Below are 18,857 nucleotides of genomic sequence, written 5' to 3'. Positions count from 1 at the left end.
AGATAATGTGTGTATCATTTAAATGACTTAAAAAGAAGAGAACATTTTTATGCATATAAATCCAAGTAAATAATTCCAACTACTTAGAAAAAAAAAGGAAAAGAAGAGCCCATAGGCAATTTTTTTTCACCTAAAGAATGAAGAACTAAGGGGTATAAGCTGTTTTTAGTATGAAAGTTCACATAATAATCAAAGTGAATGGAAAATAGCCAGGCCCAAGAGAAAAACTACTATATAACTTTTGCTATTGGAATAAACATAATATCAAGTTGAAAGGCAATTTTAGAAACATGGGACAGGGCAAAAATTCACTTTAATTTGTTGTCTCACATTTAATAATACAAATACATTTAATAATATAAGTCAAAAATACAAATTAAAATGAGGTTAGTGTTCATTTTTTCCAGAAAACATCTGAAGAAACTGCTAAAGTTCTTCTTTATTTCTTTGGCTTTTTCTATTAAAATATTCATGATTCTAAGAAAAAACAGCATAATTCCTTCTAATACATAAGATGATTCATTTTACATTAAACAGTTTTATTATTAAAAAATTTTAATGTTAAAATATTTAATGCTTTTCAAGGGGTAACCTTCATATAGATCTGATTTATTTTTATTCATAAATTGATAAATTGTAATAGTATATTTCTGGGGCAAAAAGTAATGTTATGCTTCAAGAATATAATGTGTGAAAGAATAACAAAATGAAAATATTTATGGTGGTACCCATCAATTCAAGTACTCATCATTTTTTATGATGAGAATATTTGAAATTTATTCCTAGAAATTATGAATTGTACATTATTCTTTTATGGATTCACCATCCTGTGCAGTATATCTCAAAAGAGAAGAAGAAGGAGGAGGAGGAGGAGGAGGAGGAGGAGGAGGAGGAGGAGAAGGAGAAGTTGTTCAAAAGAAAAAAGCCTATACTTTCTGCCTTACTGAGATTAGTACTTTCAACCTTCATCACCTCATTTCCCCATATGTTAGCCTTTAGCAACCCCCATTCTACTCTCTGTTTTTTAGAGTCCAATAGTGTCAGAATTTACATATGAGAACATGTGACTTTTGTCTTTCTCTGTCTGGATTATTTTACTTAGCATAATGTTCTCCATTTCTATCCATGTTGTCACAAATGGTAAGATTTCTTTTCTTGAGGCTGAACAGCGTTCCCTTGTGTATACACACACTTTCCTTATCCATTCATCAGCTGATGGACACTTAGACTGATTTCTGAACCGACTATTGTGCACAGTGCTGCAATGAACATGGGAGTGAGACCCCTCTTAACAAACTGACTTCAAATATTTTGTATAAATACACAGAAGTGGGGTTACTGGATCCAAATATTTTTTAAACACCTTTTTTCAAATTTGTTTAGAAATCATCACACTCTTAAAGCTATTCAAATAAGCTCACACTCTACACAGGATTCTAACCCAGTTCCTTGGTTACACAGGGTAAGAGAGAGTGCAAAGACATTGCTTGGTCCCCCCCAAAAAACTAAACTGTTGGCCTCTTCAAATGATGAGGCACTGATACTAAGCCCTAAAGAAAGGTCTAACAATCTGGTTTCAGAGATAAGGCTGAATTTTTTTTTCATAAACAGAAGAATCAATTACATGAAGATGGATTTGATGAGCCACACACACTGGCCACTTTTACAATGCCCAAACTTATAAAAAGTTGTAGCAATTGTAAGTAAAAAGTACAAATTATAATGAGGTTAGTGTTCATTTTTTCCAGAAAACATCTGAAGAAACTGCTAAAGTTCCTCTTTATTTCCTTGGCTTTTTCTATTAAAACATTTAATAGTTAGCATTTCACTACTTTAAAATTGCAGCTGATGACAGATTCCTTAATATTTTTCCAAATGCTTCCTGCTACATGATATAAACAGTACACAACTTTGAGAACCTGTGATTATGCTGAGCTTGGTTAAGAAATAGTATCTACACAGGGCATAAACCAAGTATTGGCAGAGTTGTAAAAAATTCCAGAGATCTCTGCCTTTAGAAGCTAAAAAGGAGACTTAACTCTGGAAAACAACTGTAATAATCATCTCTTCATAGGGAAAAACAACCTGATTCAATAAAGAGGAAAATTCACTGTACTTGAATAAAGAATTAACTTTTATAGTTATTCTTCCATTCAAAGCAACCAGCCTGTAACAGGGATCCATTTCAGGCATTTAGTATGAACTTTCCTGCTCAAACACAGGAGGCTTATTTTAAAACTGATGTGTTTTATTCTCTTTTCTTCCTATTTTCCTTCTTCCCCTCCCTGTGTGTGTAGAAGTAAGATTCACATTTTTTTTGTGTGTCCTAGTCTGGGCTATCATATCCAGGTCATTAACTGTTCAGATCATTAACAAGAATAAGGAAATTGGTATTGGTAAGATGTGCAAAGATAGAAACTGGTACCAACAGATCTGACCAATGGCTTCTTCAGGGCACCATGTGGACATTATATATACCTTTTAAAAAGTATACTTGGAGTCTGGTTCCGGAATTTCCCTTTAATAACACTTTGTTCCCCTTGTAGAGAGGAAAATAACTCTGGAAATGTTAGTCTGCTCTTTCTTTTTTGTATACTAGAGGAAATCAATAAAATTTATTTTTGTGTGTTTTGCAAAACCCTGTTCTCATGATTTGCACTGGCATCTGGGACAAGGACTGAGCTTTTGGAATCAAGCCTTTTCTACATATCAAAATAGATTCAACATCAAATTCCTCAAAGGTTATCAATATTAAAATGGGGATGAGACCGTCCACTTCTCTGGCTATTGGTAGGTAACATGAGCCACAGCTGTCAATAATGGAGCTCAATGCCTAGCAAGGAGTGGTTCTCCTTATATGAATTGTGATGAGAGCCCTGTGGACTCTAATGTTGAGAATCTAGGTTCAGACTATGAGGCAACTGTTTAAAATGACATCCTGGTATGCAAGTTTTTGGGATACATTTTGACTGAAACTAGAAAGGATCATAACACTGACAAGTGCTTTTCAAATGAGAGGATAAATGCCATTCCATCCACATGTCCTATACTCCCAAATAAAAAGCATTAGGAAAATTGGCTCACAAACCTCCAAAGAAAAATGATCAATAGGACTATATAAAAATTAAAAAATCTGTGCAAAAATGGTACTATCAACAGAAATAAGTAAATCCACAGAATAGGATAAAATATGCATAAATCATGTATCTGAAGAGGGATTAATAACTCATAAATATAAAGGACTGTACATTAGCAGCAACAATAACAAAAAATCCTGAGCAAAAAAAATCTTATTTTAAAACTTGCAAAGGACTTAAAACAGACATATCTTCAAAGATATAATGGAACTCTGTTATTTGAAAAAAGAAAAAACAATCAATTTTGATGAGAATGTGGAGAGATTGGAACTCTATGTTCTGCTGCTAAGAAGGTAAAATGAAATAGAAGAGAGTATGGCATTAGTTAAAAAATCAACAGAATTTCCAAATAATACAGAAGTTCTACTTCTGGTATCTTCTCCAAAGCCCTATTGAAAACAGAATTCAAATAGCTCTGTGTATACCCATAGCAGTATCACACAAATAACCAAGATGTGTAAGCAATCCCTATTTTTAGCAATGGATGAATGGACAAATAAAATGTAGTATATACATATGATAGAATATTTTTCAACCTTAAAACAGAAAAAAAATAGGATACCTTAATTTAGAAGAACCTTGAGGACATTATGCTAAGGTAAATAAGGCAGTCATAAAAAGATGAGTATAGTATGCCTGCACATTCATGAGCTTCCTAGAATAACCAAATGCAGAAACAGAAAATTTCAGATGGTTGCAGAGGTGGCAGAGGTGGCTGTGGCTGGTTTCTCTTAGGTGGATTGAAGATTTCCCCTGGGAAGATGAAGAAACGCTCTGGAGTTGGATGGTGGTGATAGCTGACAACTGACAACTTGAATATATTTGATGTCCCGGAACTGTGAACTTAGAAATAATTAAGATGTGTATGACAATTCACAATAGCAAGACTGTGGAACCAACCTAGATGCCCTTCAATAGACTAATGGATAAAAAAAAAAATGTGGCATTTATACACAATGGAGTATTACTCTGCATTAAAAAATGACAAAATCATAGAATTTGCAGGGAAATGGATGGCATTAGAGCAGATTATGCTAAGTGAAGCTAGCCAATCCCTAAAAAACAAATGCCAAATGTCTTCTTTGATATAACGAGAGTAACTAAGAACAGAGTAGGGAGGAAGAGCATGAGAAGAAGATTAACATTAAACAGGGATGAGAGGTGGGAGGGAAAGGGAGAGAGAAGGGAAATTGCATGGAAATGGAAGGAGACCCTCAGGCTTATACAAAATTACATACAAGAGGAAGTGAGGGGAAAGAAAAAAAAGGGAGAAATGAATTACAGTAGAGGGGGTAGAGAGAGAAGAGGGGAGGGGAGGGGAGGGGAGGGGGGATAGTAGAGGATAGGAAAGGCAGCAGAATACAACAGACACTAGTATGGCAATATGTAAATCAATGGATGTGTAACCAATGTGATTCTGCAATCTGTATATGGGGTAAAAATGGGAGACCATAGCCCACTTGAATCAAAGTGTGAAATATGATATATCAAGAAATATGTAATGTTTTGAACAACCAACAATAAAAATTTAAAAAAAAGAGATGTGTATGAGATGTGTGTAACTTACCACCACACAAGTATATATGAAAAAATTAACTCTTCTATTGTTTTGAATACATTTACTGTCCCTACCCCATAATAAAACACCAATGTTTACCCTCTATTGTCATAAATTCAAATTATTTTTTAATTTTTATACATGGCAGTAGAATATATTTTGATACAATAAGTTCAAATTCTTAATAGATGCACCTGAGCTTGAACAAAGTGACAGAATTTTCTCAAATCAAGAGCTAATTTTACTTACCTATTTTGTATTTCAGTACAATCATTTTTTAGCCAAAGGAAAGTAGCGCCTACAACAATTCCCAGAATGAATGTGGAAATTATCTTTTCAAAAAGAAAAAAATGAAAACAGAAAGAAAAGAGTTTCAATTGCATGTAAAAATTTTATTATTAAAAAATATATATTTTAGCAATGGATGAGTGGACAAATAAAATTTAGTACATACATATGATAGGATATCATATGTATGTACTACATTTTATTTATATCATACTACCTAATCAAATTTCTCCACTAAAATACACACTTTAAATGACTTGGCCAGAGTCCCACTGCTTTCTAAATCAGTCATTAACTGGAACTGAACTCTCAACTATCATGCCAGTGAACATGTAGCTTTATACTTCAAGAAGATCAAGTAAAAACAGGATGTCTTTACTCTGATCATTGGAAATGAATGAAATTTCAAGGCTGAGGAGGTAGTTTACCAATAGAATGCTGTCATAGCATATGCCACATCCTAGGTTTTGATCCTCACCACTTCCAAATAAAGAGATAAACAAGAATATAATAACATATATACACACACTCATACAAATTCTAACAATGGGATTTTGAATGATAATGCAGTAGTAATTGACACCTTTCCAACTTGTGGGATATCCCCACCTGCACTGGAAAGTACATTGTCACTGTCACCAAAGCACTCAGCCAGTTGAGGACACCCAAAGGTTCCATGACCATCTCCAATGACATTGCTTATCTTCCAATCCCAGCCAGTGAGGTCTACATTTACTTGGCACACCTGAGCCTCAAATTCTTTCTTTGCCATTCTCATTCATCTTTACTTACACAGTCTGTATGAATGGCTCCCATAGAGAATGGACCAACGTAAAACTTGTTTGTAGAATAAAAAGTGGCTTAAGAGTGATTTAATTGTCAAAAAGTTAAGGGTTACATTGTGATATAGTCTATGTAAGGAATTCCTCTTATAATTATTCTTGCTTTAAATATAATAATAGAGAAAATTGTAATGCAAAGAAAACAAAATATGCTACCATATATCTTGGAAACATCAAAATAAAAAGAAACCTCAACATTATCGTGATATCAAGCCATGAGCTAATTTGTAAAGGACACTAATGGCAAGAAGTCAAACAAAAGGCAAAAACAGAATCATAGTCTGTAAACACTAGTTTGTAAAGACCAGATGCAGGAAACAATATTATTTAAATGTTTCGCCTATGAGATGTTCTTAAAATTCATTTCCTAATAAGAGAAATTTAGGAAGGAATATCCTTTGCCCTGACATTTTCCAAATACCTTCAGGATATGCTCTATTTCATTTAAACAGCTCAAACTTTCAAAACAAATGCAGTTGGTTCTATTGACATGCAGCACACATATGTATACATGTATACTTTTACGCAGTATGACTTTTAAGACATTAAGACTTCAAAATATACGCTCTGCATTCTTTGCTTCTTTTGCATCCAAACTTGACATCTTACACTGATTGAATATTACCATGAGGATGTTTCTTAGATATTTTCAATTTTCAAACATATTGACAAAATGATGAATCCTGGATCATACCATGCTTTCACAAGGTTTATATGTGGTATTTCTTCTTCCATAAAGAAAAAGAAAGCCTTTGAGCAAACTGAAATGCTCACAACAGAGCAAATGACACTATCTATGAGCTTTGTGCATCTGTCCACTACTCTCTTTCAAAAGAGATTAAAAAAAAAATTTCCAACCATCTTACTCTGCCTTTGTTCAGATGTATTTAAACAACATTTCATTTCTCAAGGTGTGTTTTGAGTGGTGTTTGTAGCTTTCTCTTTAAAAAGAAGTAGAAGGAGGAGGAGGAGGAGGATCCATAGTCAAATGTTTGTTTTTTATGTGAATATAAACAATGAACTTCCAGGTGATTAGTGATAATGTTGTCCAAGTTGATTTGTTCAGAAAACTTGGCACATTAAAAGAACATTAAATCTTCTTTCTCCAATAATCTATTCATTCCTAGATCTTCTCAGTATTTTATCTGGTTAGATGTCAAGTTTGAATCATGTAAAAAAATAACTAGTCCAGAACAAAGTACAACAATAAGACAATAAATACAGGATTATCAGCAGGAGTCATAAAACTTTTTAACAACTCCATTTTTACAAAATTAGAGAAATAAAAATAATATGAGAATAAGAACCCTATGCAAGAGTCAGTAAACTACAACACACAGATCAAACAGGGCTAGTCTCCTATTTTTCTTAAGCATATAAGCTAAAAATGGTTAGATTTTTTTCCCATTAATTGGGAGAAACAAATCAAGAATAATATTTCCTGCAATATTGAACATCTAAAGAATTCAAAATTCAGTGTCCATGAATAGCATATTTATTAGTTGTGGCTACTTTGATGCTGAAGCGCAGGGTTGACTACTCCAGACAAGGCCATCTGTAGCTCTCAAAGTCCAAAATATTTACTATCTGGGCCTTTATCAAAGAGTATTTGTCTGCTCCTGAGATAATTTTCCAGCATTTACAAACAGGAACAATAGTTTTTCTGCTAAACTCTGGGAGCTACAAGATTCTACCCTTATTTTAGAGACTGAATCTTTTCTGAACACTGTTGGAATTTCTTCTATGGAACTTAGTTTTCTGATGAGGCAAGTAGGCTGAATGTGCAACCTGGAGGCTTTGGGCTTGTTGTCTGCACCTTAAAGAAGCCTAGACCCAAAACATGCACAATCCTGGTATTTTATAGATAAGGTGTGTTCTAATAATGCCTGCCCATAACTACCATATATGTATTGGACAAGACATACCAGTTACAGAGTCAAAAAAGAAAAACTTAATGCATAAATTACTCTAAAGAATCAAATCACTACATCATCTCACTACTGAACAAGGTTCCATGATGTAACTCACCTGACAATTTTCCAAATGAAATAACATCTATTATGAAGAATAAAATGTAACTTTTGGTTGACAAGACACTAAAATGCCTGTGTTCTGAAAGATATGCCAAAGCACAAGGATCAAAAATGTTTGCAGGATGGAAAGCATGATTGAGAAGGAGATGCTGGTTCTCAGGCACAATTGCAAATCAATAATACTTAAAAATGAAAAGTACGGTGCTTGTGCAGGGAAGTCAGTTATTTGGAGCCAAAACCAAGCTACATCTAAATATTCCACAGAAACTCAATGATTGATAATAAAAATAATACCCCCCCAAAAAAACAAGCTAAATTGATTTTCTTATAAACTACCTGAGAGAGAACTAGTTTTTTGTGTGACATAGGGCCATGAATTAATCAAAAAATGGGCTGGCTTTGTAGCTCAGGGATAAGGCAATTGTTTAGTATGTATGAGGCTCTAAATTCAGTCCTAGCACTGCGGTAGGAAAAAAAAACCTTAAAAGTGATCATCAACAACTACTACAGAGCCAGTAAAAGGAAAAACAGAACACCATCACATCTTATATAAAGGAGTTAAGCAGACGTGAATAGCCTTGTTTAGTCTGGTTATTTCCTGTGCATAAATGCACATTCTTTGAGACATCTATGGCTTTACCAGGATTAGAATCTCTTTTTTTTTATTTTTTTTAAAGAGAGAGTGAGAGAGGAGAGAGAGAGAGAGAGAGAGAGAGAGAGAGAGAATTTTTAATATTTTATTTTTTAGTTCTCGGCGGACACAACATCTTTGTTGGTATGTGGTGCTGAGGATCGAACCCGGGCCGCACGCATGCCAGACGAGCGCGCTACCGCCTGAGCCACATTCCCAGCCCTAGAATCTCTTAACAAGGAGGGTCAATTACAAGAAACAACATTCTGCCTACAGTCTCTTCCCTCAGACAGTGCACAGAACGAACTACTGTCAGAAATAGTCAATAAGACTAGGTTCCTTCAACATCTAATATCAAGAGCAAACCAACCATAGTCCATCTATCTTCTGCCCTCTTCCTTCCCCTTTTGTATTTTCTTTCTCTTTAAAACCTCTTCATAGTCTCTTCTACCATATGGCACACCATGAATTTTCTGTTTTCAGATATCATGTCTCTGTCCTCATAAGAAAATAAAATCTATGCCAGTAGAGGTTTTAATTTTTACCCATTTCATTCACCAGTAGAGTATCAAAATGGAACACATACTCTTGAGTTGAACTTTTCAAATGAATCAATAAATGATTGTGGACAGCTACTAGAAAATACTATATTTAGTTGATATTTTCTTTTCTTGACACTTCTTAAAAAAATTTTGTTGAAGATTTTCCATTAAAATTTGTCTACATCATCAAAATTTTGAGTTATATAGTCCAGGAAAACACTTTAAAAAGCATTGCAAAGGTAGAAATGTAATTGTGTCTTACCTGATGTGTTATTCAGCTTTTTTATCATTGTTAAAAAAATACCTAAGAAAATCAACTTAAAGGAGATATTATAACTTTCATATGAGGTGTCCCCTGAAAACTTATTTGATAATGCAGCAATATTCAGAGGTGAAATGATTGAATTGTGAGAGCTGTAATCTGACCCGTCCATCCATTACTATGGAATGTCTGAGTAGTAACTGCAGACACATGGGGTGTGGTGGGAGGAGGTGGGTCACTGGGGAGCATGCCCAGAAAGTATTGTTCTTCCTGAGGCCCCTTCTCACTCTCACTCCTCTCTGCTTCTGAGCATTTACACTTATTTGTATAAGTGCTACCTCCCCTTGGGCCCAGAACAATGGAGTCAGTCCTCTATGAACTGAGACTTTCTGAAACCATGAGACTCAAATTACCTTTTCCTCTGGAAGTTGTTTTCTGCTATTTTGGTCACAGAAAAAAGGACACTGACAGGAGATAAGATTTATTTTGGTTCACAGTTTCAGAGGTTTCAGTCCATGGTCTATTAGCTGAATTGTTTTGGGCCTGAGGTGAGGCAGAACATCATGGCAGGAGGGCATGATGAAGAAATGCTGCTTACCTCATGGCAGCCAGGAAGCAGAGAGAGCAAAGGAGGAACCACAGATAAGATAATCCCTTCCAGGGCAACCCCCACCACCCCAGAGAACACTTATTCCAATTAGGCCTCACCTCCTACTTTCCCAACCTCCCAATACTGCCACCAAACTATGAATCCCTCCATCCTTTGATGAGGTCAGATGATCCAACCACTTTCCAAGAGCCTCACCTCTGAATACTGCTCTATGGGGACTATGCCTTCAACACATGAGTCTTTGGGGGAAGACTTACATTATTTCCAAACTATTACACTGGTTCAATTGACTCTTTCTATATCTCAAATAGAATAGGAATGACAAATAAATGGGAGGATGGGTAGAAGACAAAACAATCCTGGAGCAGTCCATATCAGAAAAAATAGCTCTCACATGATTATTTCATAGCATAATTAGAAGAATCTGTCAGTTACCTGAACTATCCAGGGCCGGGGACGACCCAGCAAGTTTTGGAATGAATGCCAGGTGATGCCTATGAGCTGATGACCAAAAGAGGTAACATAGGTGATCTCCTCCCTGAATAAGCTCTTCTTGTTCTGATCATTTGAGAGTCCTTCTAGTTCAGATTTTGTTTCTCCAGAGATGGGGGATTTTTCATAAAAATCAGCTAATGCTTCTATGATTGACTCTTCATTATCTAAAGGCATTTCAGTGTTGTTGGCTGGAATAAAAGTGGATAACAGGCCTCAGATTACTACCTCATTAGTAACAGATTACTACCAGTTTTACTAGGTTTTCTGTGAACTCTTATTTGTATAACTCCTAAATTCTGAAACTTGAGTACAAAAGAACCAACATAATCACTTGTAAATTAGATAAAAATACTCACAGTATTCACTGACAACTAAATTTATTTGGTTACCACATTAATATGTAAATTCACTAGGCTGTGTTTTAATGAGCTACTGCATTGCTAAACCTTAACTAACTTAATTTGGCAAAAATATGGAAATGTTAGAGATTCACGTACCTTCTGACTTTTGCTTTATTATACCATTAATGACATCAAAGAAGACTTCAGCAGGATTGGCATAGTGCTCACAGCCCTAACCTATAAAAGATACCAGCAAGAACTCCACATAGGTTTTGGAAAATAGAGCAGACTCAGTAAGTCTGATGGAGGTAAGGCTAGGGAAGACTGACTCAATAACTTCTTTCTCCTTGCTCTCTTTTCATCTCACTATTTTATCCTTTCCTCTTATACATTTAGTCCTACAATATTTTATGCACTCTGTCCCCAACTTAAAAGAAACATTCCAAAACATTTTTGAAATCTATAGACCATCTTATATTAATCCTTACTTCTCATAAATCTTTGAACCTCAAGTAGCTTTCAATATGTCTTGGTGCTTATTAGTACTTCTTCAAAAATCTAAATATAGGTCCAAGAAAAAAATATTAAGTTTCTTGTGAACTTTCAGTTCATGTAAAGAATACTGAAACATCAATATGCATATCAGCAAGGGCTGCTTGGCTACCTATTAAATCCAGAGATCCAAAAAATCACCTCTCAAGCTGCCATAATCCCAGATCGACAAGAAATTCCCATAAGAAGCATTATCAACAGAATGTGACCAGCACAGCACATCTGAGCTCTCACCTCAACTTCCTGTGGCACAATCATCTAAACTTGGCCTGAGCTCTGACTTTTCAGTTCATTTTCCCTGGATTCCCCAGATTCACATGTGTTTGATTATTTTTAAACAACAAAGATTTAATAAAAACAAATTGAGAAAGATAATATTAACAATTTGATTTAGGGTCATGGAGAAACATCTATAATAATACCCAAAAATGTCTAAAAAGAAGAAGATGGATAAGCCATTAAAGAAATCATAATATTTAATCTGAAATAGAACCAAGCAGCCTGGAATGTTTGGTCCATTAATGTCAGATTCAGGGCCAGCCATTCCACTCAAGACCACATCACTCAAGACCTTCAAACTAAAGTTACTAGAAAATGCAGCAGCATCTCATGAACCCTCAGGAAGGCAGAGCAAGATCATGTGTCAGGGGAAATACTGGACAACAACAATCTGTTACATGGTCCAAAAGGCAATGATTTTGGACTTTTAAAAAATGTTCAACCAACAAAATAACTAGGTGTAAATTCAACATGTTAATTACTTAACTGTAAGGGAAAGGTCACCACAACTGGGAATAGAACAGGCAATGAATTGCCCATGAGAAATACACGTGTATTCCCCCGCTCCTCCCACACAGTATGCATACTCACATAGGAGAAGAGAAAGAGCCCTGAACAATAAGCAAGTGCTGCAAAATGAGGGAACACTCTGGCACCAAACAGATTGAAAATGTTTTAGGGTGGTGAAAATCCAGTTAGGTCTATGCAAAGATCAAGCAGCACTGTTGCTACCCCCTCTGCTCTCCCCAGGAGTCTATGAATGAAGGATCATGCATGAAAAGTTCAACTACACCTCCTGATTTGAAGTACTCCAAAGCCATCTTGGCAGGACCATGGTACATTAGTTTTCCTGAGGCCAATATGGTGAGGCTGTCAAATAACTGGACGATGGAATACTGAGGCTGATAAATAGAGAAGATGATTGTTTGTCCCTGCTCTGAAAGGCTAAGTGAAAAAGGGAAAATAATGAATTATTAAAATTCCAAACCTTGCACTTCTTGGTAAAATACTTTATTCCTGTCAGTAGAGCATTTTCTCTCAGTTCAACTTGATCTCGTCCCACAAACTTCTCATTTCAATTCATATTATATACTTGGTGTTAGCACAAAAGGACAAGGCTGGGTGCAAACTTCATGGATCATTTTAGCCTTTTATTCCAGAAGGGGATTACATTCACAGGAATGGACCCACTCTTCTAGTGGAATTTGAGCCCCTGGACAAAGGAGGCTTCTGGGGTTATATAAGCTATACTGAGAGGTGACATAATTAATGATCTTATTAGTTTGGGGCACTTAGGAATTTGGGGTATGACATACTGGGTGAAATGGGAGAGATCTAGGGTCAGTGGTCAGTTTGGGCACTCAGGAAATAGGTTTGTGAGAATTTGAAAATTTGTTTTTACTGGGAAATATTTTTACTTGGGGAAGAATGGAGGGTCTGGGGTCAGCATACAGTGCTTGTCTCTTTCCCTTCAGGGTCCTACTGTACTGTCACTGGGAAAGGGTTTATTTGGGGAAGGATTAATGCTTTGGCTTCCTTTCTAGGGATTGTTCTGTCACTGGGAAGAATGAACTGGGAAAAGATCAATGCCGTTAATATGCTGATTTTCTTTTTACATCATCTGTCCAAGCCATACTATTTTAGGGTTTGTCATATTCCATATCTCATACTTAGAAACCAGGGAACCTAAATTTAATGCTTTTTTAAAGAAGATAAAGATTCTTAAAATTTGATGCATCAACAGTCTAGAATTGGCTAGAATTTTAGTGAAAATGCAGGTTCCTATATAGTCTTCCCAGTGAATTACAATATCTGGATTTATGTATAGGGAATCTGTATTATTAATAAGCATCACAGATAATCTCTAAGTACACTCATTTTGAGGAGTAGTTATGGACCAATGATTAAAAGAATATCATATAACTAATTCTCATTGATCATTTAACTATTCTGTCTCATTAGGAATTGGTTTTCACTTCTATCCTCATGATATATTATTACTAAGCACTCAGAATATCTTCACTAAATCCTTTAGAGCTAAACTCATTTTCATTTACAAAATGTTGTTATAAGGCAGTTCTAATATTATCATTTCCCTCCATTTTACAGATAAGGCTAAAAGGTCAAGCAACTGAACAGGGACTCACAGTTACTAAGGGGCAAGTTTGGGATCTGAGCTCTGAACTAATGCTAAGCTAGGAACACAACTAAACTATCTTTTATAGAAGTTATTACTTGTGGGAAGAAGAAACAAAGGTCACAATCACTATTCAAAATAGTTATTTAAATTATTTTAATAGAAGAATCATTTTAATTTAAAAATTTGATAAGCACCTTGTGCATCTAGCAATGTATCCAAGAATGTTCTGATTCAATGAGAAACACAAGATAGGAATCTGTAATTTCAATATGATGATTAGAAGTAGCTAGTGGTTCTTTGTAAACAAACAGAGGGTTACAACCCAGTCTTAAAATAATATAAGTAGAATATTGAAAGCACTAACAGGAGTGAGTTAAGAAAAGAGATACTCACGGTTAAAGAACAAGGTGAACAACGAGTAAACTGAACAGGTCTATTCTGAAAGTACCAGAAGCTGTTCTGTGTCACACAATAAGCAGTGCTTATGTGTGTGCTTGTCTTGATGTTGTGTTGGGTGAAAAAGATAACTAAAGTGAGGAGCAAAACAAACTCATGATGAACCCTTCACTTAGAAACTGGAACTTTAAAGGACATAATGAGTTGGGAAATTTCTGGAAGATGGAAGCCGGATTTCCTGGGAGCCATGTCATTCAATGAGTGCTGACTGTAAATAGATGATATGGAGAAGCAGTGAAATCTGAACAGCCCTGGATTGAATTCTGGCAAGCCATGCTTATTGACTGGGGAGTGCAGGCAGTGGTGTGGCCTCCCTCATTGGAGTCTGGAGTAGGTAGTATTTGGAGTGGAAGGGCATGATGGCAGAAAAAAAAAAAAAAACTATGTAGGGAGCACCAGAGAGAGCAGGAGGGGTTATAGACGCAGTGACATATGACAGTGAGGAATCCAGGTGAGAAGAGTAGGATTTCATCTGTATTATATTTGCATCCTTTCTGTCAGTATGAAATATTTTTCTATATTTTTAAAGATGATGTCTAAATCTCAGCTATTGAAAATTTTCTTATAAGTGATCCCTAATATTTTACTTTCTTGTAAAAGGAAAGTCATTTCTTTCATTTCATTCTTCCACATCTTCAAGCCCCAAATCTCAGCAGTTTGTCTCCATCCTCCCATCCCAAGTCTAATCCTGAGCTGATCCTGTTGAGTCCCTTGAAAACAGACCCAGAAACTGCCCAATTCTCACCACGATTAGCATAATCAAAGCTCCATCGTCCCTTAGCAACTCCTTCATGGGGTCCTCCCTCACCTTGCCCAACTGCACAGTATTCTCCACAGTCATTGCTCTGCTTTAAACCCTCAAACCATCCCCATGTCCCCTATTGACAGGAAGAACACACATCTGATATGGCCTATGAGATCTATGCAATCTGCCAAGAGCCCACTACACCTCATATCCTAATCCACCTGTGATGGTCTGAACTGGGTCCTCCCCAAACTCAGGTGTTGAAGCCATATCCCCTAGTGCCACAAAATGTGGCCACATTGGACACAGCACCTTTGAAGATGTTATTAAAGTTAAATGTGGTCTTCGAAAGTCGCTCATCTGCCTTTCCAATTAGGAGCAAATTAGGACAAAGACACACAATGAAGTTGATGGCCATCTACAAGCCAAGGAGAGAGGCCAAGGAAGAAACAACCCTGAGGATGCATTGATCTCAAATTTATAGTTCCAGAGCCATAATAAAATTAAATTTTTTTGTTAAGCCCCCAGCCAACCTCTACTACCTTTAGTCCATGGGTCTGTCCCTCAGGCTTCTTTGATGTCCACATACCAGATATGACCTGCCACAGGGCCACTGCTTATTACAACCAGAACTCTCTTCTGAATTTACAGCATCTCTCTCTCTCTCTCTCTCTCTCTCTCTCTCTCTCTCTCTCTCTCCTCATGTGTCACATGCTTGTGGTCTTACATGACCTTTCTGCTATTTTAAAAGTTTCCCAACTTCACATGAACTTCCTTCCCTATGCTCTTGTTTCATCTTTCTTGAACCGCTTCTTGTTTATTGACTGTATTCCACTAACCAAGAGGAGCACTTTTTTAGATTCTGAATCCTCTGCACCAAGAATACCAGGTGAACAGATAGCAAATAAATTAAAAAACAAAGTTGCCATAGCATTTACCTTTTCAGGAGTTTAATGACCTTATATGCTGTGTTCCAGTATAAACCAGTTGTGGGCTCATCCAGGAATAAGATGGAAGGATCAAGGATCAGCTGCATTCCTATACTAATCATTTTTCTTTCTCCTTTAGATTTCACCTAAAACACAAATGATTATCATCATCCATATGAATGAATATAGTCACTGTCATTTGATGAATTAAACTGTACCATTCTTAATAGAGACATATTATCTCATTATGTTGATTATTCTGTATGTTAAGTAAATGACACCTGGGAGAAGGAGAGGTTTCTCTTATATGCATAAGATGAGGCCCAGAGCAAAGTTATCAAGTGACTGTACCTGATATGATATAAAATTAACTAGAGTGATAGTAGTGGTAATATCATGTATTATTAAAGCTCAGGCTCTAATAGTCCTGTATGTTCCTCACCAAGTCAAGTATTTAGTTTTAAGAGAGTAAGTTACAACACTAAAAAAAAATATAACTCTGACGTAAAAAAAAAAAATCCCTACTAAGATAGGAGAGGAAACTATCTATAGCGATCTTTCAGTGTTTTCTAATCAACTCCCACTGAAACACTGCCTCCACAAAACAATCCCAAGGGGATTGATAAAGAGAGTCAAGTTGGAGCCAGGAATGTACACTTTTTACCATACCATTTCAGCCTCTTTTCAATTTCATAATTTTTTCCCCAAAATGTTGTTTTCTATACCTTAACTTACCTTGGAATTCCTGATTCATCTTTTCAGAAAAATCCAGAAAAGCGAATATTCCACAGGGCAACTGGCCCAGTCTTTGCAATGAGTAAATATATATGTAGGGGAGAAAGAAGGTTTTGGGGAGGAAGGAAGTAGAAAGCACATCTGGAATTTGGAGTCTCCAAACAGATGATATCCAAATGCTATTCATGGCCCTTGATTGGGTATTATTAACAAATGAACTATAAAAGACATTTGGGTACCTTTATCAAAATGTCATATGCTTGTACAAATATGCGACAATGGAATCTATTATTCTGTATAATTATTATAAACTAATAAAAACACTTGAATATAAATATAGAGTTGATGCTTAATATTAAAAGTGCTACACAAATACATGATATTACCATTACTATCACTCTAGTTAATTTTATATATCTCCCTAAATAGATAAAAACCTTCAAAAGAAAAGTATACTAAAAATGTAATTGCTTGGAGTTTTAGGAAACCTTTCCCTACAGGAGATTTTTCTTAAATTTTTTCTCTAAGTAACAAATTATGACCAATGTCGTGGAATCTTATGGAATTCAACTTTTGACAAGCTAATCAGTATTGAAGAGGGGAATACAATGAATAATTTACAAAGGAAAAATCAACAAGATACTGAATGTCAAATGTCTGTCCTATTTTTTCATACTCCCTTTATATCCATGTTGATCTACTTACCTGTAAAACAAAACAAAGCAAAAAGGATTTTTAAGATTAAGAAAACCTTAAAAATTGGGAACTTAAAAAAATGATTTGTATTAAATCTTCATCAATCTCCAGTCTAAAGCAATTGTATATTGTATACCATGATTGTGACAAAAAATATGGACTTAAACCAGCTGATTATACAGAGACACTTTTTAGAGACATTTTATTGATTGATAATGTGTTGATAAGGTAAGTAAATGTACTTATTTCCTTTTGCAATTATGTGAGAAGAGGTAAACAAATGAGAAATCACAGAGAAAGATGTAAGAGTCTGGAAATAAAAACAACAACAACAAAAAAGACTGGAGAGAATGAGAAAAGAAAACTGTGAAAGAAAGAAGAAAGGCTTTACAAAATAACTCTATCACTCCACAAATTAGAAGTAACTCCAGAGGTAAAAAAAAATATCATTTGGAAGCCCAATTACAACAAAGTGAATCATAGCACAATTAGCGAGTCCAAATCAGCTCACACAGAAGGAGGTAGTGAAGGAAAAGCAGAAGTAAGATTTGGGTGACAAAACAAATGCTTTAAGATGCAATATTACAAAGTTTGAGACATGGAGAGACTTGATGATAGGTTACTAGAGTAGAAAAGGAGCACAGAGTCCCCTAACCCTAAAACTGAACCAGGTAGGTAAAGTGGGACCGGGCAACAAAGAGAGAAAGGAGGGAGCAGAAAAACTCTTAAGCTCACCCACTTAAAAACAAGTAGAAAAGCAGACAAAATTTAAAGTATGACAGGAACAGCAGGGTTCTTAGAACAAATAGCTTAAAACCAAATCTGAAAAGAAAACTCTAGTTGAGTCCACAGTCCTTCCACCCCTTAAAGTTATCCCTTAAATCACCATGGCCATTTCCCATACCTAGACAGCTGCTTTAAAGAACACAGAGTTCCTGTGCTCATAGAGTTTCTGCACTCAGTCAGTCACCAGGATCCTCACCACCACTAAAAGAATCTGATAGAGGGTAAGAGGTACACAGTGACCCATGGCATTCATAGGGACACTCCAGATTCTGCATCCTGAACTCCTACGCACAATAAAAACAACCAACATACAACACTGCACCCTCCAAGCAGACAACTTCAAGCTCCTGAGCTGACAAACCAGAACTGCCTGGTGGAGGTTCACAGCAACTTGCAAATTGGCTCCTATGCCCCTGTAATATGGACAGATCCACAGCCAAAGAATGATGGTAATTTCCTAAATGTCCAAACCCCACTGAAATCTAAATCAAAATTCAACAAGGTTTTTCTTTGCCTAAGCATGGTTTACTATAAACAACTCTAATATTAACTTTGATAATATATATAACTCTTTAATTTGAATGATAGTTGTTATCCAATAACTAACATTGCACCCTCAACCCGTATGAAAGTATTTCATCCAATGGTTTAAAGCATTAATTGGAATCAATCCTATCTTCCCTTTTCTAGCTCTAGCTGATAAATGTTCCTCTTACCCTTAATTCATCTTCTTACCTTTTCTGCTACTATTTCAAATATACAACATCTATTTCTCTCTATATCTGGGTCTGAATTACCCT

At 35.8% G+C, this 18,857-nt stretch overlaps 1 protein-coding gene across 1 annotated transcript in view; it reads right to left on the bottom strand.

The window, feature by feature from the left end:
- LOC144251234 (broad substrate specificity ATP-binding cassette transporter ABCG2-like) overlaps positions 1–18,857 on the bottom strand; it is a 38,503-nt gene that overhangs the window by 8,353 nt on the left and 11,293 nt on the right. The window contains 4 exon segments of the mRNA XM_077794264.1: positions 4,945–5,027; positions 10,339–10,586; positions 12,364–12,515; positions 15,850–15,986. Coding sequence (XP_077650390.1) covers positions 4,945–5,027; positions 10,339–10,586; positions 12,364–12,515; positions 15,850–15,986 — 620 coding nt within the window.

This window comes from Urocitellus parryii (assembly GCF_045843805.1).
Source record: "Urocitellus parryii isolate mUroPar1 chromosome 10 unlocalized genomic scaffold, mUroPar1.hap1 SUPER_10_unloc_2, whole genome shotgun sequence".
NCBI classification, from domain to species: domain Eukaryota; kingdom Metazoa; phylum Chordata; class Mammalia; order Rodentia; family Sciuridae; genus Urocitellus; species Urocitellus parryii.
The sequence above is the reverse complement of the archived record's forward strand: the minus strand, read 5'-3'. Positions and strand labels throughout refer to the sequence as shown.